This window comes from Macaca fascicularis, chromosome 11, assembly GCF_037993035.2.
Source record: "Macaca fascicularis isolate 582-1 chromosome 11, T2T-MFA8v1.1".
Lineage (NCBI taxonomy): Eukaryota > Metazoa > Chordata > Mammalia > Primates > Cercopithecidae > Macaca > Macaca fascicularis.
In genome coordinates this window covers 98,168,457-98,193,103 of record NC_088385.1, presented here as the reverse complement: position 1 = coordinate 98,193,103, position 24,647 = coordinate 98,168,457, and the positions used below count along the sequence as shown (strand labels likewise).

The following is a 24,647-nucleotide window of genomic DNA, read 5'->3' as shown; positions in this document are numbered from 1 at the left end:
ATGGAAGGGATGTTATTGAAACCTCTATTTGCAAAGGGGCGTGGGAACCCAACAAGGCACTGTGAGGCACCCAGTCCCACAAAGATCTAGAAGAATTTGAGGGTCTCAGAGCCATGGGAGGGAGCTATAGTTTCACTTCTTAATTTCCTGCCTGTGTCCCCTATGGTTGAATCTACTTCGGATGAAAAGACAAGGGCATTTGATTAATGCATTCCCCAGAGGTCAGCTTCCCAGGACATGAGGAAGGGCCAAAAAGTGCAAAGAATGAATATAGTGGTAGTTGGGAGAGGATATACTATACAAGGGAAATGACCAACCCAATAAAATAGAGATAAGCCTTGCTAAGACAACCTTCTGTAAGAGTAAATGCATCGTTTATTCACATCGAACACCAGAATCACTATAAAATGCATTTTCTTACCGAGCTCTCTATCTGTAGGATGAGTGTGACATGGTCTTCCCTCAAAACATGAGGGCACATGAAATATAACTAAACCAGACCTCAATGTCCAAAATAGATACTCTAGAAATCTCACCGTGTCTACTTCCATTCTGGTAGACCACTCTAAAGTACTGAGTCTGGTTCTTGGCATTTTAAGAAATGCATTAAAGAACATCTAGAGAAGGACGACCATGGAGATAAAGAATCTAGAAATTAGGTCTCACAGGCACAGTGGATGGAGAGGTGGATGTCTAAACTGAGTGTGGAGGGTCACTAATGGCACATTTGAAGGGCCATGTTGAACAAAAATGATTGTATTTACTTGCTTCAACTGCCAGATGACAGAATCGTCCTAGTGAGCAGAAATTTTAGAGAAGCAGATTTTTATTTAACATTAAAAATAAAATTTAAAGAATCAGAATTTTCAGAAAATAGAGAGACTTACCTAATGATTTTTTACCTGCCTGTGAAGATTAGAGTTCACAGCTTCATATAATGAATGTCATAGGAATACATTCTTAATGTTGGGAACATAGACATACCAAACTGTAATTTCATATCTAGTTATTTATTTTAGTCATTACAGAAGATAATTGAGGAGGATATATCATGAGAATAGGCACTACTTAGTAAAGTATAAATATAAATCATCTGATATACATAAGCATAAAAAATATAGATACAAGGGAAATAACATAATATAAAATAGAATAAACTTGTCATAATTATTACAGTTAGTATAATGAAGATACCATTTAGTACAAACTTTCCAACAACCAAGATGGGAAAAGCAGTTAACATTTAGCCATTAGAAGAAAATATACCAGATTTTTTTAAAGGAAGAGAATTTTTTGTTTCTAAAATTTTAAGACTGTACAAGGAATCATTTAAAAAATGCAGAAAGGCTGGGCACAGTGGCTCACACCTGTAATCCCAGCACTTTGGGAGGCCAAGGTGGGCGGATCACAAGGTCAAGAGATCAAGACCATTCTGGCCAACTTGGTGAAACCCCGTCTCCACTAAAAATAAAAAATTAGCTGGGCATGGTGGCGCGCTCTTGTATTCCAAGCTACTCGGGAGTCCGAGGCAGGAGAATCACTTGAATCCGGGAGGCGGAGGTTGCAGTGAGTCGAGATCGCGCCACTGCACTCCAGCCTGGACGACAGAGTGAGACTTCATCTCAGAAAAAAAAAAAAAAAAAATTGATAGATAAAACAGTCCCATGATCAATTTATTGATGTGTCCAACAATATAAGCACAATATGATATAAGTAGTGAGTGTTAAAGACATAAAGTAAAAGGAAAAATTAGGCATCATTATTTATCCAATTACCAGACACAGTTTTGAGAGAATATGCGAGGAAGGAATGTTAGATGATCAGCAGAAGTTTGAAAGGCAAAGAGAAAAGGACTTTCTGTACAAGAAGAAAGCAAAGGCAGAAGAAAATAAGCAGATAAATAAAAATACAAGTTGGCTAGAGTGAAAGAAACAGCTGAAACAACGGAGGAAAAGGACAAACTGGAGGTTGCGACCTTTGGGTCTCTCCGCCGATTAGAAACTTATTCACTAATTCCCTGCCTTCACCTTAAGGTTTCACTGGGAATGAGCTGATGGTGAAACCAGCAAAGTTTGTCAATGACTGTTTAAGCTACTGTTGACATAAGTTTAAAAAGGAGACCATAAAAAATGAATATTACTAAATTTAGATTACTAAAATATTTTTAAAACTTTTATTTGCGTAAGTTTGCCGTTTAGCTACTTTTTTAAAGGATGAAACATTCTTACTCTCATCTCAACTTCCTGTACATTTAAGTATAATCTGAATATTTAAAAAAAACCCTTTATATCCTTAAATAAGTGACATCTAGTGTCCGTGACATTCTTATTAAATCTGGCATTTGTAATAATGTGTTCTTTCTTTTCCCAAGTCTCCTTCTATGTTTTTAAGCAGCCATCATCTTGACAATCTCTTTCTTTCTACTTCAAAGTATACATCAGATGAATAAAGAGAGTTCATTAGAGCCTTCAACCATTCAGAGGATGTTAAACAGCTATTTTTCTCTTACTCTTTCATTCACGATCCTTTCTGTCCTTGTTATTTTGCAAATAAACATTATAATTTCAGCTAGCAAAGCCACACTTAAGGAAGGAGAGAAATGAAAATTTAGCAAGGATTAAAATAGAAAGAATTTAACAGAATCATGTTCCCTGTATGTGCTTCATTATGAGTGGTACATGTTGCATAAGAGTAATTTTATACCTATATATAGTAGGAAAAGCTACATAATTGTTCTATAAAATGATGGAAAATTAAGTGTGGTAACGCCAACATTTACTATATTTTCTTTGAATTGAAGCTTAATAAGTTGAGTAAGGAACTTTTCTTAGTTAAAAATCAACAGAAATTGTCAAAGACTGAGCAAAAGCAAACACTTGTTTAGCAGTTACTATATATACTAGGCACTGTTCTTAGTACCTTATATACATTAACTTATTTAATTCTTATAACTATTCTTATGAGGTAGTCACACTTGATATGTCCTTTAAACGGGCACAGAAAGGTTAAGTTACTTGCTCATAGTCACAGGCCAAGTAAGACTCAGAGCTTGAGATTCTAAACTCAGAATTCTGGCTTGAGTATGTGCACTAATAATCACCTATAAATATAACAGTCACCAAAAAAGACCTTAGAACAATATTTGGTACAGTGTAATCCCTACATAAATGACTTTGGAGAAAAAAAAAATGATATTAAAAGTCAGATTTTAAAAACATTTAACATAATACAGATTTTTCAGATCATGTTTAATACATTTAATTACATCACACTTTCAAAATTTTCCTCCATGGATAAGAATTGAATATCTCCTTTGCGATTTTCATTAGGCATCCACAATTTTGAATGTCTTGTAATGATATATGTCACCTCACTCCACTCAGCTTGCACTGGCTTTTCCCTGATTTGTGTTTATTAATGTCAACTGTTTTATGACCTTAACTGCCACAGGTTTTTGAACTTTTGGTTATTAATTGCAACGTGTTAGGATTTTGTATCAATCAACCAGTGTATCTTTCAGGATTAGTTAAAAGATTATATTACTTAATAAGAATGTTTAATTCATTGAGTAATGTGGACTATATGAGGAGATACATACATTAATTAATCAGCTATTACCTTTAGAAAACATTCTTGCATTTCTGAGACTAAAAATACTCGCTTTCCTGTTACAGGTCCCCTTCTGCCCCTCCACATTCTGATATATGTAAAACATATGCTACAATTGAAAATGTAAATTTCGACCTTAATAAGTTATTTTAAGTTCCTCATAATTAGTTAACAAAGTGGCTTGAATCATAAGTGGTTTTCTTAGACATACAGATAATTGAAAAAGAATAAAATAGTCCAAAAATAGGCCTAACAATTGTTATAAGCATAGTAACAATAAATTAGAGGTAATTTCTTATATAAGGAGAACTCAGAAATAAAAATAAATAATTACCCAAAATATTAACTTATTTGTCATATAAAATCTTTACACATAAAAAAGGCAAAAAAAAAAAAAATCAGGAGAAAAATATGTTAAGGCTCTCTGTGTCATATTGACCGTATCTTTATTCTCTAAATCAATTATTAAAATATATTAAAATTTAATAAACGAGAAGTATTTCTGATCAAGCAATCTCCTCTCTCCAAAAAATACAATAAATGGTAGGAAAATAAAAAAAATAGCTTAACCTTTTTAAAGGACAAGGAAATAGAAAAGCAATGAACTACAGCATGATATTATTTTGGTCATACTCTTAAGAAAGATAATATCAAATATTGCAAGGCTGCAGAAGAAGTTTAGTTCCTTGCATTGCTGATGATAGCATAAATTGGTATCATCCTTTTGTTGCGGAATCCGTGATCACAATCAATGAAGATGGACTTTTAGATTTAAAACCTGACTGCAGGATGGATGTCTGTGGCATTGATTATTTTCAGGTATCTTGGGTCATTTCAATTGTTAGGAGTATTTATTATTTAAAAATTACATACATATATACATGTACATATACATACGTACATGTCTGTGTGTGTAGGGTGCATGTATGTTTATGGACATATTATACATCTTATTACATTTCCCTCCTCTTCATTCCTGATTTTCAGGTCCTGATATTATACTTTTTTTTTTTTTTTTTTGAGATAGTCTCTCCCCGTCACCAAGGCTGGAGGGCAGTGGTGCAATCTCGGCTCATTGCAACCTCTGCCTCCCGGGCTCAAGCGATCCTCCTGTCTCAGCCTCCCAAGTAGCTGAGACTACAGGCACACACCACCACGCCCAGCTAATTTTTGTATTTTTGGTACAGATGGGGTTTTGCCATGCTGGCCAGGCTTGTCTCAAACTCCTGGCCTCAAGTGATCCGTCCACCTTGGCCTCCCAAAGTGCTGGGATTACAGGCGTGAGCCACCACATCTGGCCTATACACTTCTTAAGTAAAGAACTAATACTTACTTAATTTTTTCTCCGATTTCTTGCAATTTTTTAGATTTCTCTGCTATCCCTAATGAATGGAATGAACAAACATGCACTCATTTTACATGTATGTGGAAGGTTTTGGATCTAAGATGTTTTTCTTCACTACCTACAGGCATTGATTCTTGTCAACAATAAAATTAGCAAAATTAGCCCTGGAGCATTTACACCTTTGGTGAAGTTGGAACGACTTTATCTGTCCAAGAATCAGCTGAAGGAATTGCCAGAAAAAATGCCCAAAACTCTTCAGGAGCTGCGTGCCCATGAGAATGAGATCACCAAAGTGCGAAAAACTACTTTCAATGGACTGAACCAGATGATTGTCATAGGTACAGACATTTTTATAACTTTAAGACCAAAACTCACGTTTTACTTTAAGAGATTTCAACTGGGTTTTAGGTGCAGTAAGGTAAATCAGCTATGACCTACACGCCTGGAGCCTATGTGATTTTTAAGAGCAGGGACAAGAGAAATTGGGATTTTGAATCTGGACCTTACAGTGATGCTTTTATATCTGTCCTTGAGTATCTGAGAATACGGAGAAAACTCTAGGGCTGAAGTTACCCTACCACACGCACAATATGCAAAAATGAGTTTAAATGGTGCTTAACTAGAGATATTTTTAGATACCTTTTCATTTTGGGGACCTGTTGTATTCTAAACACTCATAAATCATTTGCTTTAAAAATATGTTATGGCTGGGTGTGGTGGCTCACGCCTGTAGTCCCAGCACTTTGGAAAGCTGGAGCAGGCGGATCACGAGGTCAGGAGATCGAGACCATCCTGGCTAACACGGTGAAAACCCGTCTCTACTACAAATACAAAAAATTAGTGGTTGCGGGGGCCTGTAGTTCCAGCTACTAGGGAGGCAGAGGCAGGAGAATTGCGTGAACCCGGTAGGCGGAGCTTGCAGTGAGCTGAGATCGCGCCACTGTACTCCAGCCTGGGCGACAGAGCAAAACTATGTCTCAAATCAAAACGAAACAAAACAAAACAAAAGTTATAATGTTTCACTAAACATATAGTAAAAATTGTAATTTTATTATTGACTTATAAAATGCTAGATTGAAATTCTTTAACAAAATTTTAAAATACCTTAGGAAAGTAATAACATAAGATGGGAATTGTAAACTTGCTTTAGTTGATTTCTGGGCAAACCTGTGTATTCATCTTAAATAATTTTATTGTTATTGCTTTCACTGATAGTCTTTTTCATAAGCCATTGTTGGTTTGGCTTTTGTTTGTTTTAATAAGGGAAATTTTTATCCCATTTTGCTATTCTCCTGAGGAGCATGCCCTTTAATTTCACTTTTGTTTTTTAGTCAAGTTGATATTAATCCCTATTTCTTTATAGATTGCTTGCTGAAACAGATACTACAGTGACCTACAGTGACTAGTGATATCCTAGAATTTCCTCTAAAAACCTTCCTCTTATTACATTTGTAGAACTGGGCACCAATCCGCTGAAGAGCTCAGGAATTGAAAATGGGGCTTTCCAGGGAATGAAGAAGCTCTCCTACATCCGCATTGCTGATACCAATATCACCAGCATTCCTCAAGGTGATAGAAGATTCTCCAAAACATTTTGAAAAATTTAAATTCAAAGACTTTAATTAAAAAAAAAAAATCTTGTGGAAACTTGAATTGTCACTTAAGGGACCAACCTTATTTCCAACAAATTCTCTATTACTGTTAGTGTTTCATCCAGTGTTTACATTTCCAGCAAATTCTCTATTACTGCTAGTGTTACATCCAGTGATTCAGTCTGGGGCTACTGGGCCATCCAGGCTCACTGTAGAGATGGGTAGACTCCTGTTAATGTCTACTCTAAGACACAGCTTAATGCACAGTGATTTTACGATATTGTGAAATCACAAAGAAAAAGTATATTTATTTAAAAAATTAACATGCCTTGGTGTTTTTTAAAAAAAAAAAAGATATATGGGAGTACCTCTGAAATTAATCCAATTTTCACCTTGGGTCTGCAATACCTTAGGGAATTTTTTTTCCAGTTATTAATATCTGAATGATAGTGGTAGTTGTGTCTTGTGAAGAGTGTAGATTTTGGAGTCAGTTTGCTGGAGCCCAAATCATCATCAAATTGTTCAAAGACTTTGAAAAAGTTATTCATTTGTCCTCTATCTCTTTATCTGTCAAGTGGAAATAATACTGCTGTCCACTTCATCAAGTTGTTTTAAAGTTAAATAAATAATTAGAGAAATATTTGGGATATAGATAAGTAGGGAATTAATATAACTCTCTATTATGAATTAAAAATGTTCTGAACAATCAGTATGTGTAGGCGATGTACCACACACTTAAGACAGGGAAGGGAATAGGATATGCTACATGCCTTTAGGAGCTTACTATCTAAAACCAAGCCAGACAAATACACAGCAATGACCACATAGCCACAAGGGTAATTTCATTGTTCCAAGGGATTCCCAGGAGAGGCACAAAAACCAGTCTTTGTGAATTAGAAAAGGCATCAAACCACCAATAAAAAAATTCCTCTAACTTGCACATCATCCCTACTCTTGGTTTTTCAGTCTCACAAAAGCCCTCTATATTCTCTAGTTTTACCCTCAGTCTGTCCCTTTCTCAACTTAGATGCCTTGTTCTTGAGTGCCTACAAAAATGTAGGCATTTGGCCACAGAAAACATCAGTTGTGCTTTATTGTTCTTTTATAGAAATTTTGACTCCTGAAAGTACATATTCCATAGGATGCTTTCTTACCACCCCTTGCCCTATCCCTAGTCTTTTGAATACACAGCATGCTTTTGACTTCCTTAGTAGCAACTACTGGGATAGGTAGATACGTAGATGATAAAGACTGATTTATAATTTATAAAGCACTTTCATGTTGAATCTCCAATTTGTTGCATGTAACAAGTGATCTTTTGCTATCCCCAGTGCAGGAATGAAATATTTATATCTCAGATAGATATAAATTGGGGATTTAGAGAGAGAGAGAGAGATTAGATAGATAGATCTTGCTAAAATTCTTGCTGAAATTTATTTCATGCAGCCAGATGACTTACATTTAGCACAGTCTCAGACTTTGCTGTCCCTCTTAATGCATGCTCCAAAATATCCTTCACTCATACCTTTTATCATTTCATGATCTCTTTTCCTTTACTTTGCTGTGTCTTCTGTCTATCCCAGGTATTCTTTCCTCATCATTTATAGCTTGCTTTTATTTACCACCACTTAATAGAAAAGTTAAGTAACTACAATTTATTAAGCATGTATTTAGTTCCGTGTATCATGCCAAATGCTTGTCATGGAGTCTTTTATATGATTCTTACAACATCCCTATATAGTAGTGTTATCATTCCCGTTTCATAAAAGTGGAAAATGAGGCTTAAACAGGTAAAGACAATTATAATTAAGTTCTTAGAGTTAGGAAGTGGCAGAGATGGAATTGTGTGGTGCTGATGTCAGAACTCGTGTGTTTAACTATTTCGCTGTGTTGGCATATTAAGTCCTCCATTCTATTCATCGTTAACGCCTACCTAATACATGATTCCACCTTGCTTAGGCTGGGATACTTATGCCTGAATATCAGCAACCTCCTGGTGATATTTTCTCCCATCACTCATGGAAATGGAAAGGCAGTAGAAAGTAGTGTAGAGACTATAAAAATCATACTCTTAGACCAACCTGGGTGAGAGACCTAACTCAGTCATTTAGTTGTACTGTGACTTTAGGATAATTATTCTGCATTTCTATAACCTCAGGTTTGTTATCTGTTACATGGAGCTATTAATAACACCTATCTACTAGGATTATTGTGAGGATTACTATGTAGACATAAGGCTTGTAATGTACACGCAAGTACTTGGCCCTATATAAACCTCAATATATTTTATCTTAAAAAAGGAAAAGAAAAAAGAAAATTTAAAATAAATGAATAAATAAATAAAAGAACTAGAGTATGGGTTCTTTAACTCAATGCTACAGTGGCAGAAGCTAATGATGCACTTTATAAATTTGTCTATCTCAAACCTTGGCAAAGTTTTCTCCCATGGTCAAACTTCTTCCTAACTATAACTTTACATTTGAGAAACTGACATCCCAAAAAGGGAGCCACTTTGAAACTAAGTAAGGGTGATGGATGTTATAGCAATTGGTGTCCTAGAGGCAATGCATTAAAAAATACACATATCTTCATGGTGATAGAGAAGAAAGGGCGTGTATTAAACTTGCTCTGTTATATACACACTTGCTCTACTATGGGGGTATTTAAAAGCATATTTGTTTATTCTCAGGAGAATCAAGTGGTTGAAATCCCTCATTCCCAGAGTGATTGTGATTTCCTAATATTTATTTATAAGAAAAATGTACTTGTTATTTCATTTCCTCCAGTTAAGAACATGCTATTTTAACTTCTTTTTTGCCATCTATAAGCATATTACATTCCCTACCTAATAGAAAGATAATCTACAAAATTTGTAACTTTGAGTCTTATTTCTTTATCTGTGAAAGGGGATGAGTGACCAATAGTTTATATTTTGAGAGGCTTAAAGGATTTGAGGTAGGGAAAGTGCCAAGGTCAATGTTCGGTGAGTAACAGACATACAATAAATAGATGTTCCTTTTCCTATCAGCTACCACACAAAATATGCTACCATAGGAAACTAAGAAACATTTTCAAGTCAAATATGGACTAAACTATTCTATTAAATGGACAGTGTTAACAGAATTCAGTGTGATGTGATAAAAATTTTAGAGAAAATGAAACCTACGGTTTTTCAATTCTGTGTCTTTATAGACAAATAGCCAAGACTTTCTGCCAATCAGATGCTCTTTCTACACGTAACCAATTTGCTATTTTCTCTGTATCTATTGCTATTAAGTGGAACAATATGCTATTTTAAAAGCTGTATAAAATATAATACATCCTCAGATGCTAGGAGGAAATGAAAATAAAATATTTAAACTTTTATATTTATAATACTCAATCTTTGGAAATTACAGCCATGCAAGTACTATCTAGAGGTTTAGTGGGTACTTTGGATCTGAAATTATTCCCCCAAGTGTTCCACATATGGTAGATCACTTGATTATAGACCTCTCCATTCCTCCTGCATAAACATTCTGGATTTAATAGGCATGAGTAAATGTTAGCTGTTTCTACACAGACATTTTGCAGAGGTATTTGATGTTTTTATGGAAAAGTTAATTAAGGCTAAGAGCAGCACAGCATATCAGTGTTAATTTTTAATGATGCTCATTAATGAAATAGACAATTCAGTTTGTATATGGGTTTGATTTATACGTAATCTCTTCATTACGGTTCGAATAGTGACCTTACCACTCTACAGTTACTATCTTTTATCAATGTCAATTTTAGCCCATTAACAAAGGTAGAAGAGAATAATGAGACTCAGCATTGACTTCAGTTCTTCTATTCCAAGAACAAAAATCGACTACGTGATAAAAATAATCCAGATTTTTGTTAAAGTCAACCTAGAGAAAAATAGTAAGGGTTTCCACTCCTTCCAAAAGCACACATTATTATAAAAGGGATGAAAGAAAAGATAAGTAAAACTGATTCTTTGAAACCGTGTATCTTTTAGAAAATTGATGGCATATGTCTTCTTTAAGTCTGTCCACATTCCATACTTACAATGTTTATCTGCTAATTTAACATCTTCAACTTCACATTCCAGGTCTTCCTCCTTCCCTTACTGAATTACATCTTGATGGCAACAAAATCAGCAGAGTTGATGCAGCTAGCCTGAAAGGACTGAATAATTTGGCTAAGTAATAATCTTTCATTACATTCTATCAGAACAATGGCTAGGTATATTAGTGCTTATATGATAAGAATTACAAATATGATGACTGATTTTTGACTGTACTATATTTTCGCTGCTGCTGTTTTTTCTAATAATCTCAAACTTCAGCATATCTAATGATTTCTTGAGAAGAAGCCCATGTACACTTACTAAAACCACCAAAATCAGCTTCACATTTTATTAATACTACACTGTTTATAGATTAGTTATGTTTTATACACAAAGTGTGTGATTAAATCAGTGTGCTGCATTTAATATGTTCTAACTTAGTTGCATCAAACAGAAGGTTAAGTAAATTATAACACAGTTTCCAGAATTTGAAAATACATTAAAATGAAATCTACCAAGACAGAGAAATATTGAGCATCACACAAATTACTATTTTAATAGTTATGAGATTCTCTAACCCTCTCTTCTCTGAAAAGTTTAAAATAAAATATCTCTGGACATTTAATGTAGATCAACAAAAGAAAAGCTTTTGTTGTTGTTGTTTTTGCTGGCCCTTCTTAATGATTTTTTAAAAAAATAAATGATACTAGTACTTGTCCTGGTTTCAAACATAACTTCAATCTGGCAAACGTTTTCATTTGTCTTCAAGGAACACTATGTTATTTTTTATGTGTATATATTGCTGACTGTCCCTACAGAGAAGCACAGTATCATGCCAGATTTACTCACTCCTGTTTTTATATATACATTTCATGGTGGATAAATAAATATAAAATATATCTTTGAATATATATATTTATATATATGCGTGTGTGTGTGTGTATAATCAACTCCTTTACTAGGTAAATTATTCTTTGATGGGAAAAGTGGTTTTTGATCCATGAGACCTCTGTCCCTCACAGTGCCTAACATAATATCATGCACATAATAAGTTTGCAAGAACATTTGTTTATTAAATATTTACAAAGAAATATTTGAATAAGTGAACGGTTTTAAAAAATAAATTATTAGGAATATTATGTTCTAATAATATTAATAACTTAGGATATTATAAGGAATAGGAGACTATGTCCAATCACGTTCTGTCAGATGAATCTCAAAGAGAGTGACTTCGAGCCAAGACTTTAACAACACATGGGCTTTGTCCGGGCTCAGAGAGGTTGGAGAAAGCACTCCAAGAACTGGGAACAGTTAAGTACAGAAACAAAAAATGTCCTTTCCTATAGACTTGATTAATTACACAATGCATGTAAGAAAGGCATCCATGTGTGGTGTTTGCTTTCATTTCTGCTTTCTGTTGCAGGTTGGGATTGAGTTTCAACAGCATCTCTGTTGTCGACAATGGCTCTCTGGCCAACACGCCTCATCTGAGGGAGCTTCACTTGGACAACAACAAGCTTACCAGAGTACCTGGTGGGCTGGCAGAGCATAAGTACATCCAGGTAATGCAAAGCCACTGCTTATGTGAGGAATATCCAGAGAGCAAGACTCCTACCCCACTTATAGGATGCTAGGAGGCAGGAAGCTCTTCTTAGAATTTCTTTTTCAGAGTGTCTTAGTTAGAATTTCTATGACAAAATACCATAAAAAATTAAATCAAGAAGCACAACCTACATTAGCTAGATTTCAATAAAGTTTTTGATTTAAAAATATGGAGATGAAACTTAGAGTCTTTTGTAATGCTGATTTTTTTCAGTAGGGGTGGTGGTGGTGGTGGTGCCATAGTGAGTAGGGGGAGTTTGAAGCCACAAGTAAAATCAAAATTTTTTTTTTCACCATCATTATTAATTTTAGTTTTCAAATTATTCAAGAATTGACTGGGAAGAGCTTCTATGGTCTAGTTCCTGCCTCTTTTTAGCATGGCCTCATCATTTTTCTTTATTTCCTCTAAAAAAAAGAGATACATTTACAGAATGTGCAAGTTTGTTACACAGGTATACATGTGCCATGGTGGTTTGCTGCCCCTATTGACCTGTCCTCTAAGTTCCCCCCATCACCCCCTACACCCTATTGTGTGTTTTGTTACCCTCTGTGTCCGTGTGTTCTCAATGTTCAACTTCCACTGATGAGTGAGAACATGCAATATTTAGTTTTCTGTTCCTGTGTTAGTTTGCTGAGGATAATGGCTTTTAGTTTCATTCATGTCCCTGCAAAGGACATGATCTCATTCCTTTTTATGACTGCATAGTATTCCATGGTGTATATGTATCACATTTTCTTTATCCAGTCTATCATTGATGGACATTTGCATTGGTTCCATGTTTTTGCTATTGTAAATAGTGCTGCAATAAATATATGTGTGCATGTGTCTTTATAATAGAATGATTTATATTCCTTTGGGTATATACCCAGTAACGGGATTGCTGGGTCAAATGGTATTTCTTGTTCTAGATCCTTGAGGTATTGCTACACTGTCTTTCACAATGGTTGAACTAATTTACACTCTCACTAACAATGTAAAAGCATTCCTATTTCTCCACAGCCTCATCAGCATCTACTGTTTCCTGACTTTTTAATAATCACCATACTGACTGGTGTGAGATAATATGTCATCTCCAGCCACAGGGAATCATTAATCTATTTTATCATTTTTGTTTGTTTCATAGACCACAGTTTTGTGTAGATTCTGAGAATTCTTTAACATCTATAAATTTTATAATTTTATAAAACTTTGGTTTTATAATCTAATTTTGAGATAATCCTAGTATATGATATGAGTCTAATTCATTGTCTGTATGTGGATAGCAATTGTCCCAATGTCATTTGCTGGAAATAATATTCTTTCTCCAATGAATTGTCTTATCTGTTGAAAATCACTTGATCATAAATGTAAGGGTTTATTTCTGGACTTTCAGTTCTATTACATTTATCTATATGTCTAGTCATATGACAGTATTATACCTTTCAATTACTGTAGCTTTTGGTTAAGTTTTGAAATTAGAAAATGTAGGTTCTCCAACTTTTTTCTTTTTTTTCAGTTATTTTGGCTATTTTGGTTCCTTTGCATTCCGTATCAATTTTATGATCAACTTTTTCATTTCTGGAAAAATATTCTTGTAAAGCTTTGAAAGGTATTGTTTTGAATCTACAGATCATTGGAAAGAATTACTATCTTAATAATAATTGAGTCTTCCAAGTCACAAACAAGGGTTATTTACATCTTCTTTTCTTTTTCTCAACAGTTTTTGTCATCTTTAGCATACATGTCTTGCAATTCTTTTACTACATTCATTTTTTTCATTCTTTTTGATGCTGTTTTGAATTGCTTTTTGTTTGTTTGTTTGTTTTTTGTTTTGAGATGGAGTCTCGCTCTGTCGCCCAGGCTGGAGTGCAGTGGCGCGATCTCCGCTCACTGCAAGCTTCGCCTCCCGGGTTTACGCCATTCTCCTGCCTCAGCCTCCCGAGTAGCTGGGACTACAGGCGCCTGCCACCACGCCCGGCTAATTTTTTTTTGTATTTTAGTAGAAATGGGGTTTCACCGTGTTAGCCAGGATGGTCTCGATTTCCTGACCTCGTGATCTGCCCGTCTCGGCCTCCCAAAGTGCTGGGATTACAGGCGTGAGCCACCGCGCCCAGCCTGTTTTGCGTTGTTAATCTTTTTTATTTGTTTGCTGCTAATGTATAAAAATACAATTGATGTTTATATATTGAGCTATCCTGGTACTATCCCAAATTTGTTTTTAGTTGCAGTAATTTTTGTGAGTTCCTTTGGATATTCTATATTTAGGATATATTATTTGCAAATAGACAGCTTTAGTTATTTTATTTGGATTCTTTTAGGTCCCCCCTCCCCTACAACCCACCCATTGCATTGGCTGGAATCTCCAGCGCAATGTTGCATAAAGGTGATGAAATTAAACATCTTTGCCCTACTTGTTAGTTTAGGAGGAGGGGGCATTCGTTTTACCATTAGTTACGATGTTAGCCACAGGTCTTCTGTAGATGCTCTTTATCAAGTTGAGGAAGTTCCCTTCTATTTCTAGTTTACTGAAAACATTTATTATGAATGTTTTTTTTTTTTTCTTACATGTTTTTCCTGCGTCTATTGAGATAATCATGCGAGTTTTGGCCTTTATATTTTTGATATAGTGTATTACATTGATATTACTTTGATTTTCATATGTTAAACCAATTTTACAACCCTGAGATAAATCATTTTTGGTCGCATAGTATAAAATCATTTTATATGTTGTGAAATGTAGCTTCCTAACATTTTGTTAGAGATTTTTTGTCCATATTCATGAGAGATTTGATTACATTTTTTTTCTTATGATGAATTTTGTGTGGCTTTGGTCTTAGAAAATATTGACCCCATAGAATGAGTTTGGAATCTACTTCTATTTTGCCCTACACAGACTAATACTTATGTCTTGATATTTTCTTCTCTCACTTTCAAGATTAACCATAAATGCTCACCAAACACCCCTTCCTTTAGTTGTTAATCACTACTGGAATATAGAGGATGGTAAATGACAACAAGAAACTTCCAAAAGATGAGAATCACAAACCATGCATATAAGTGTTGCTTTCACTTTAATATTCCTTGTTTTCCTGTTTTTATATGACATCTACTTTTAAGCCCTTACAGAAACAAAGCCATTTTCACCAGTACATGAATGTGAATGTCCTAGTGGGTAGAGCAAATATTTCAGATTTTTTGTTTGTTTGTTTGTTTGAGACAGAGTCTCGCTCTGTCACCTAGGCTGGACTGCATGCAGTGGCACGATCTCAGCTCACTGCAACCTCCGCCTCTCAGGTTCAAGCAATTCTCCTGCATCAGCCTCCCGAGTAGCTGAGATTATAGGCATGCGCCGCCATGCCTGGCTAATTTTTGTATTTTTAGTAGAAACGGGGTTTCACCATGTTGGTCAGGCTGGTCTTGAACTCCTGACCTTGTGATCCACCCGCCTCAACCTCCCAAAGTGCTGAGATTACAGACATAAGCCACCACGCCTAGACTTTCAAGTTATTTTTTTAAGGGAGTACTTCATAGGTTTCATAGCTCACTTAAGACCTTGTTGTCTTAGTGTTATATTTTAACCTCGCTTGTATGATTTCAGAGAAGTTGCTTCTTGACCTACAGAACTTATATCCACAAAGTGAAGTGTAAACTCATTTCTAACATTCTTTGTATAAGTCTGGTATTTAGTGAACCTAAGAAAATCTATGGACAAATTACCATTATCTTAAACATGATTGTAAAACATAATTCAGAAAAAAATCTCTGATTGATTTTATTGCACTGTATTCATCAAGTAAAATGTATTATGTAGAATACATGTTTGTTAAAACTTCCTAGGTCTATTTATTCTAAATGCTGTGATATTTAAATATTTCAGAATTTCTTGGAATTCCTGATTCTTTATTTCAATTCCTGTACTTTACGCTCTCTTTTTCTTTTTCACTACACAGCACTTTCTTGTTCTATATAATTTTGTTAAAAGGTTTATATATTTTTTTGCCCTGAAAACATAATATTTCATGTAGACCCAATATAGTCATGTAGACCTGATATATGAAATAACATTTATTCCTTCAACACATATTTATTGAACACCTGCTCTGTTCTAGTACTGGAGATACAGCCATAAATGAGCAGAACCATTCCTGTCTCATGGAGCTTTTACTCTAGAGGAGAGAAACAAACAATAGTAAATCAGCATAATATGCTATATATTGATAATGCTATGAAGAAAAATGCAGAAATGTAATTCTGCCGCAGAGAATGACAGAATGGGGTGGTCAGGGAAGGTCTGTCTGGTAAGAAAAAGTGAATTACATGAGGCAGGAAGCCTTGCAGACACCTTAGAAATTATGCCAGGTTGAGTTAATGGTGTTGACAACTTAAGAAGAGATCATGCTTTGTGCATTAGAAGAGCAGCAAGTAGACCAGATGATTGACTTGTACAGTAAGAGAAGAGGAGGTCAGAGTAGAAGGATGTCAGACCATGTAGGATTTGTAGACCCCTTTGAGAACTTTAGATTTTATTATTCTGCATGAGATGGGAAACCACTGGAGTTCTGAGGCAAAGAACATATAATTTGGTTTACTTTTTAAAGCAATTGCTCTTAGAGCTTAAAAAAAAAGGATAAAATTTCGGAAGGCAAAAGGGGAAGCAGGAAGAATAATCAGGGCAACTTCAATCATTTGGAAAGAAACAATGGTGACTTGGACAAGGCTGTAGGAGTAGACATGGAGAGAAGAACTAGATTAAGTGTACATTTTGAAGGCTGAGCTAGCAAGATTTGTTGTTGATTATGTAAAGAGCATAAGGGAACTGGAGCTCAAGGATAATGACAATGTATACAGCCTGAGCATCTGAAATGATTGGCATGCAATTTACTGAGATGAGGAAGACAAGACCAAAGAAGGGAAAAACCAATTTTCAAAAGGAAGGGAGAAATCAAAAGTTTAATCTGAGAAGTAGTCAGTTATTCAAAGTGGGGCCGGTTGCAGTGGCTCATGCCTGTAATCCAAGCACTTTGGGAGGCTGAGGTGACTGGATCACTTGAAGTCAGAAGTTCGAGACCAGCCTGGCCAACATGGTAAAAACCCATCTCTACTAAAAACAAAAATTAGCCAGTCATGGTGGTGTGTGCCTGTAGTCCCAGCCACTCAGGAGGCTGAGGCAGGAGAATAGCTTCAACCTGGGAGGCAGAGGCTGCAAGGCACTGAGGTCACGCCACTGCACTCCAGCGTGGGTGACAAAGTAAAACTCCATCTCAAAAAAAAAGTGAAGGATTAAAAAATAATAAAAAAATAAAATATTTACCTGAAGGGCCTCAACATATTTAGAGAATGATAACTATCTTCTGTTGTTTCATGTTGTAGGTTGTCTACCTTCACAACAACAATATCTCTGTAGTTGGATCAAGTGACTTCTGCCCACCTGGACACAATACCAAAAAGGCTTCTTATTCAGGTGTGAGTCTTTTCAGCAACCCGGTCCAGTACTGGGAGATACAGCCATCCACCTTCAGATGTGTCTACGTGCGCTCTGCCATTCAACTCGGAAACTATAAGTAATTCTCAAGAAAGCCCTCATTTTTATAACCTGGCAAAATCTTGTTAATGTCATTGCTAAAAAATAAATAAAAGCTAGATACTGGAAACCTAACTGCAATGTGGATGTTTTACCCACATGACTTATTATGCATAAAGCCAAATTTCCAGTTTAAGTAATTGCCTACAATAAAAAGAAATTTTGCCTGCCATTTTCAGATCATCTTTTGAAGCTTTCTGTTGATGTTAACTGAGCTATTAGAGATATTCTTATTTCACTAAATGTAAAATTTGGAGTAAATATATATGTCAATATTTAGTAAAGCTTTTCTTTTTGAATTTCCAGAAAAAAATAAAGAGTATGAGTCTTCTGTAATTCATTGAGCAGTTAGCTCCTTTGAGATAAAGTCAAATGCCAAACACTAGCTCTGTATTAATCCCCATTATTACTGGTAAGCCTCATTTGAATGTGTGAATTCAATACAGGCTATGTAAAATTTTTGGTAATGTCATTATTTTGAAAAAATAAATTTAAAAATACATTCAAAATTACTATTGTATACAAGCTTAATTGTTAATATTCCCTAAACACAATTTTATGAAGAGAGAAGACATTGCTTTGTTGACAATAACAGTATATCTTTTCAAGTTCTCAGCTATTTCTTCTACCTCTCTCTGTCTTACATTTGAGTATGGTAACTTACATCATCTATGTTCAATGTAAGCTTATAAAGCACAAAGCATACATTTCCTGATTGGTCTAGAGAACTGATGTTTCAATTTACTCCTCTGCTAAATAAATATTAAAACTATGATGTGACTTCATGTAATCAGACTGAACATTTCTACAATTACTAGATGTATTAGACATAAGTATTTTCTTTAGTTAAACCACCAATGTTAGAAATGTTTTCTGTAGAATTTAGAAACAGCTACCAATGTAGACAATTTAATAAGCCTAGGGATGATTTACTTCGAGTAGACATTTATCAAATTGTACATTTGTGCTATCAACAATTAATAAGCAAATATGTGGAAATAGTTTTTGTCTTCTATGAAGTTGGATATTTGATGGTTAAAGGCCCTATAAATCATAGTTTCATATGGGAAAAATAATTGAAATACTACAGGATAAATTTAAATAATTTATTAAATGCAGCAAATAATTTATATATGGTAGAATAAATTTTATCACAGAAATATATGCAAGTTACAGTAGAGGTTCACATGAGGGGTAATCAATTCCGCTAATAGCAGAATGAGTGCAGTGGAACACGAACAACTTGAGGAGATAACAGTTGAGGTGGGTTTCCGTAGATGCATAATAGTCCAAGAGCAAGATTGGATGTGGAGGCACTATTCAAGACAGGGACTAAGTTCCAAATCCAAGAGGTATGCCTGGATACATCTCTGACAGGTTGGTATAAAGGAAGCTTAATCAAACTCTTTTTCTTCTTCTGAAACAGAAGCAATAATTTTCATTTACATTTGATGTATCTCGAGCTAATATTAACATTAGGGAAAGTTACTCTTTTCCATCTTTCCACATTCTTGCAGGACCATAAAATTGGAATTTTCCAGTATGTTTAATAAGAGGGGGGAAACCTCTCTTTTTCTTCTCTTTTTCATCTCCCAAGAAATCCTCCTGTCATGACTACAGTTGAAGAGGTGGTTTCTACTGGAACATGTTCAGGAATTCAAGGTGCATGTCCGTCAGTGGACATTTTGTTGTTCAGAGCTGGACCTTGAATGATGCATCCTTCTCTCTGTTGGAACCGTGAATAATGCACCCTTCATGTTATAGCCCTTAACGATTCACCCTTCTTATTGTAACCTTGACTGATTAACCCATTATGGTGTAGCCTTGAGTGATGCACCCTTCATGTTGTAGCCTTCAATGATGCACACTCCATGTTATAGCCTTGAACAGTACACCCTTTATGTTACAGCCTTTCTCTTATGGGGAAAAGCCTGCAGTTATCTTGCTGCTTAATTGACAACTGTGGTGAGAAATAAGTAGAAATCTAAGGATGGGAAGACCATTTTGGACACTTATCTGTAAGGCAGATTCACCACACTTTTCCAGTAGTCAAGCTATTTCTAATTTGGTTCAATATCAAAATGAGAGACAGTCCTGATTCTCCAGTACTCTTAAGTGTCAACACAACTTCCCCCCCATATATATATATTTTTATATATACACACACATATATATATATTTATATATCTTTTTGTATATACACATATATATGTATCTTTATTTCCTTTGAAATAAAGATAAATATAGCTCATTTCTTTGACTTCTACACTTACTATTTGCATGACTAAGGGAAGTTAGTTAACCTTTCTGTGACTCATTTCCTTGTCCATAAAATGGGAATATTAATTGTACATGTCTTATGGATTGGTATGTAAATTCAGTTAGCTAGTGTAGAGTATAACTTTTAGATAAACGTAGAGTAAATGGAAAGGGCTCAACTGTGGTTGTTGCTACTGCCATTGTTATTACAGGCACACAGTTGGAGCTATAATAATCTCAAGGGAAATTCTTACATGTCAGGTCTGGATTGAGGTCTGAGATTCTGCATTTCAAACAAACTTCCAGCAATGCTGCTGCTTCTTGGTCCACACTTGGAGAAATAAGTCAGCCGAGAGTCCTCTCATTTCCTGTTGTACCATGTCTGTCTTTTGTCTCCTGCTTTTTGGCCTCTTTAAGGAACTCACAGCTGCTATAATAAAGTACCAAAAACTGGGTGGCTTAAAACAACAGAAACTTATTCTCTCACAATTCTGGAGGCTAAAAATTCAAAATCAAGGTGTCAGCAGGGTCAGGTTCCTTCCAAAGCCTTTAGAAGAGGACCTTTCCTTGCTCCTCCGAGGCTTCTGGTTAGATCGAGTTGTTCTTTGCCTTATGGCAGCATGACTCTAATTTCTGCCTCCATCTTCATCCTCACATGGCCTTCTCGCTCATGTGTTTGTGTCTTTTCTCTTCTTCTTCTATGAACATGAGTTATATTGGATTAAGGCTCACCCTGATTTAGTATGAACACATCTTAACTTGATTATATCTGCAAAGACTCTATTTCCAAATGAAGTCAGACTCACAGGTATTGGGGGTTCAATCTTGAATATATCTTCTGGGAGGAATATTTGTTCAACTGAATCATTCATATCCACTTTCTTTTTTCCTTCTTAAATGTTTAATTATCTTTTTGTTTTAATAAAACTGTTATTCGATTATGTGTGGTTCACATAGAAGGTTGAAAACTTATTAATTTGTCTCTGACCCCCCCGGTTGGAAAAGCCTCTGTTGTACATTTATGCTAGCCTAGGCCATACCACTTTCTGTCTTCAGGACAGCCATCTTAGTTTATCAAGTGACACAGATTTTCCGGAACACAGAATTCATGTTCTTTTAAAGCATTTCTCGTCAAAGACTTTGATCTGGCAATAAATGTTACTATGTAATTCTCATGACATAAATTAGACATAAGTTGGATCTCCTCTTCTTCTGCTCATTCATTTGTCTGAATCATCACTATTATCTTTTTTATTTTCCTTTACCCTTCTCCATAACGCTCTTCCAAGAAACCATTTTATTCCACAATTTTATTGCAGAAGCAGCTGCAGGATGTCATAATCTTATCTTTATACAAAGGAAGAAATGCCTAATCCCTCAAGTAAACTAAAAATGTTGTATAAAGTCATTTCTCATTCATCCAATGTTCCAGGCAGTCCTGGTCCAAGACTGCCCCTTCACACACACAACAACTCTTCACAAGACTTCATTGTCCTTCAGACTCTCCTGCAGCACAGACAGTCGAGGTTGCTGAGTCGACATTGCAGTCGTTTCACTCTTGATTTTGTGGCTCAATTTTAAATTCCCACACTTATTGCTAAAACATTCCTTCTAGTGGATCTGCTTATGTATTCAAGCACACCATCTGTCACAATTACTTCAAATCACAGGTCTGTGACAGACTGTCAATTTCACACTACAAAATATAATAGTGGAAAACAAAGTAAAATCAAGAAAGGGAGAACACTAAACTTGTTAAAACCATATACAAGCACAAACATTCAGGAAAGCAAAACAACCTTCAATGAAGTTGAACAATTTTGAACCAAGAGAAAGGCCATATGCACACACTACCCCAGTATAAGATAACCAGACAAGGACTGGGTGAGTTGCCTCCTGAGTATTATGACCGCCATCAATCACTTAGACATTGGAGATCAGGAGACTCTTCCCAGGCCACACATTCTGTAGGGACTGTGAGGGCTGAAAGAATGCTTCCAGGCTATCAGGAACAAGCACAAAAACACAAATTAATTTTAAAATACACTCAAAAATGTCAAAACAATCCAACTTTTTTGTCTTGATCAGACATATCTACTAACACATATTACTTCATTTATTCAGCCGATATTTATTAATAACCTACTGTGTGCTTGACACTGTTCTAGTGGCAGAGACACAGCAGTGCATAATGCCCTGCTCTCTGCAGCAGATGTTGCAGCAGGAGGAGACATTCCAGGACATGACAATTAAAGTGGAGGAATGTCAAGCAGAACTGGGGAATAAGGGATGTGAAGGGGGTGAGACTTGCTATTTTATATAGGATGGTCAGAAAAAGACCTTATCAGGAGTAACATTTGAGCAGAGAGATGAAGAACTGAAGGGAGCAAGCAAAAAAAATGGGCCCTGAATTTGGAAAACATACATGACAGTTTCCAACAAGACCAGAGAGGACAAATGTGAGAAGAGTAAAGTGAACAAGGAGAGATAATATATGATACAAGGCCAGAAAGGTAATGACAACTGCATCCTGTAGGACTCTTTAGGCCATTGTAAAGATGAGTTTTTACTCTGAGTAAGACAGGGAGCTATTAGAGGGATCTCAGCAGAGGAGTGACCTGATTCAACTGTCTTGAGAGGATCCCTTTGCGTGTATAGACTGTAAGGTAACAGGAACAGGCCAAGAGAGAGTATTTCGGATACTAGTCCAACAATCAGGTGAGAGATGAGGAAGACTTTGACCTGGATAATAGTAGAAAAACTGTTGAGAAGGGATCAAAATATGGGTTTGTTTTTATGGTAGAGAGGCCAGGGATGGCTGAATGATCAGATGGGGCATGAAAAAGAAAGAGAAGAGACAGAGATGACTTCAGGAATTTTGGCATGGGCCACTGGAAGGATGAAGTCACCATTTACTGAGATGGGAATGACTGGGAGGTTGAGTTGGAAGAACTGAGAATCAAATATCTGGTTTTGAATCTGTTCTTTTTGAGATGCATATTCAACTTCCATATGGATGTGTCAAGAAGGATTTAGATCTAGAATTTTGGAGTTCAAGGGAAAGGGTTGAGCTGTAGACATAAATTCTAGAGATGCCAGAATATAGATTATGATCCTTCTTTATCAGCACAGAAATGACTTGACTTTATCCAAACTAAGCTATCGTACTGTACATGTTAGCAACACATTTTACAGGGCCAATTTGGCCTTTTGCAATGTTCTGTGGTTTCTAAGATAAATAAACATATTATATGTTTCCCTCTGGATGCCTTTGCTATGATTCTGTCAGCATTTCCAAAACAGTTCTTGCTTGAACACCACCCAGGAAAGAAAAAAGCCTTTTGAGAAAGAAATCATTGTTTTTTTTTTTTTTTAAATCGCTGTGTTTAGACTTATGAGTTTAAAACTTATAAAAACAGTCTAGTTTCTGTTCTCTTCAAGAATTCACATTAACAAAAGTGTGGCTTGGTGCCTGTATTGAATGTGAGTTGATAACTTGCTGGTGGTTTGACAGTTATAAACAAACAGTCTTATAATGTAAAGAAAGCATATTCCTGAAACTGCAGGAGGTCTCAGTGAGCCTCAGACATTATACCAGCATGTTTAACTAGAAAATTATGAAAACACATACAACTTCTATAGCTAAGGCAATTTTTACGTGGAATTGCAGCATGAAATGACTTCATCCACTTCCGCAAATGTTTATATTGATGACTATAAAGCACCCATATTGCCACTTGGTCTGACAATGATATGTGAACAACATAAAAAAAGTCTTGAAATAATTTATTTTTCCTCCTCTTTCCACAAAACCAAGTATGTGTGTGTGTTAACATCTAAACATATTTATATGAGAGAAAATAAAATTTCAATTTAACTTTTAATTCATTTACTCCACTAGTTCACATATTTATTGAGGACTTAGACTATGACAGAAACTATGCTAGGTCTAGAGAAAATAGAAACAAAAAATGTATATTTTCTTCCCTCTAGTAGATGACTTTGGAATGTGAAAGTGAGGTATTTCAATAAACTTCAAAACTGAACAAAAAGACAATATCTGAGAAGGTTCTGAAAGGAAATAAAAGTCAGAAGTATTACATACTCATTCATGATTAAAAATTATAATGTTAAACAAATTTCCTGTGGCTGTCCTGACTTCAGGAAAAACATCTGGAAAATTGTAAGAAATACCAGGCCACCTACAAATCACAGACAAAGCTTTTACTGAGGTTCAGGAAATGATAAACAAAGCTTATGGGACCAGATGTTTCTGGATGCTGTTATTTTGACTAAGATGATTCTTCATTTCACACCATCTGGATTGATAGATTTAAAAAATCATTCCTTCCTAGCTTCAGTGACTCCTATTGACAAGAATACTAGAGATATATCTACCTAAGATAAATGCTAGTAGTACTAGACTTAATAGTTTTTTGAAAGGGAAAGTTAGTGCAAAAACTCAAACGACTCATGAATGACTGTACAATTTAGTCCAGGTTTAAAAATTACTGTCATATTCACAGAGCCTACATTTTTTTCCAGATACTAACATCCACTTTTAAATTCCTTTCCCGGAAAGAATGTCTTAGGCGTAGTTGGCAAAAAATGAAAATCAGGTAATAAAA

General features: G+C 35.4%; 1 protein-coding gene across 2 annotated transcripts in view; it reads left to right on the top strand.

Annotated features, from left to right (window-relative positions):
- Nucleotides 1-18,269, top strand: part of DCN (decorin) — a 37,051-nt gene extending 18,782 nt beyond the window's left edge. For both annotated transcript variants that reach the window (XM_005571846.5, XM_005571847.5), the window contains exons 4-8: nt 5,079-5,292; nt 6,410-6,523; nt 10,640-10,733; nt 12,021-12,159; nt 17,550-18,269. In XM_005571846.5, the coding sequence (XP_005571903.1) occupies nt 5,079-5,292; nt 6,410-6,523; nt 10,640-10,733; nt 12,021-12,159; nt 17,550-17,744 (756 nt within the window). In that variant the 3' untranslated portion in view covers nt 17,745-18,269. The remainder of the gene's footprint in view (nt 1-5,078; nt 5,293-6,409; nt 6,524-10,639; nt 10,734-12,020; nt 12,160-17,549) is intronic.
- Nucleotides 18,270-24,647: the final 6,378 nt, after the last annotated feature.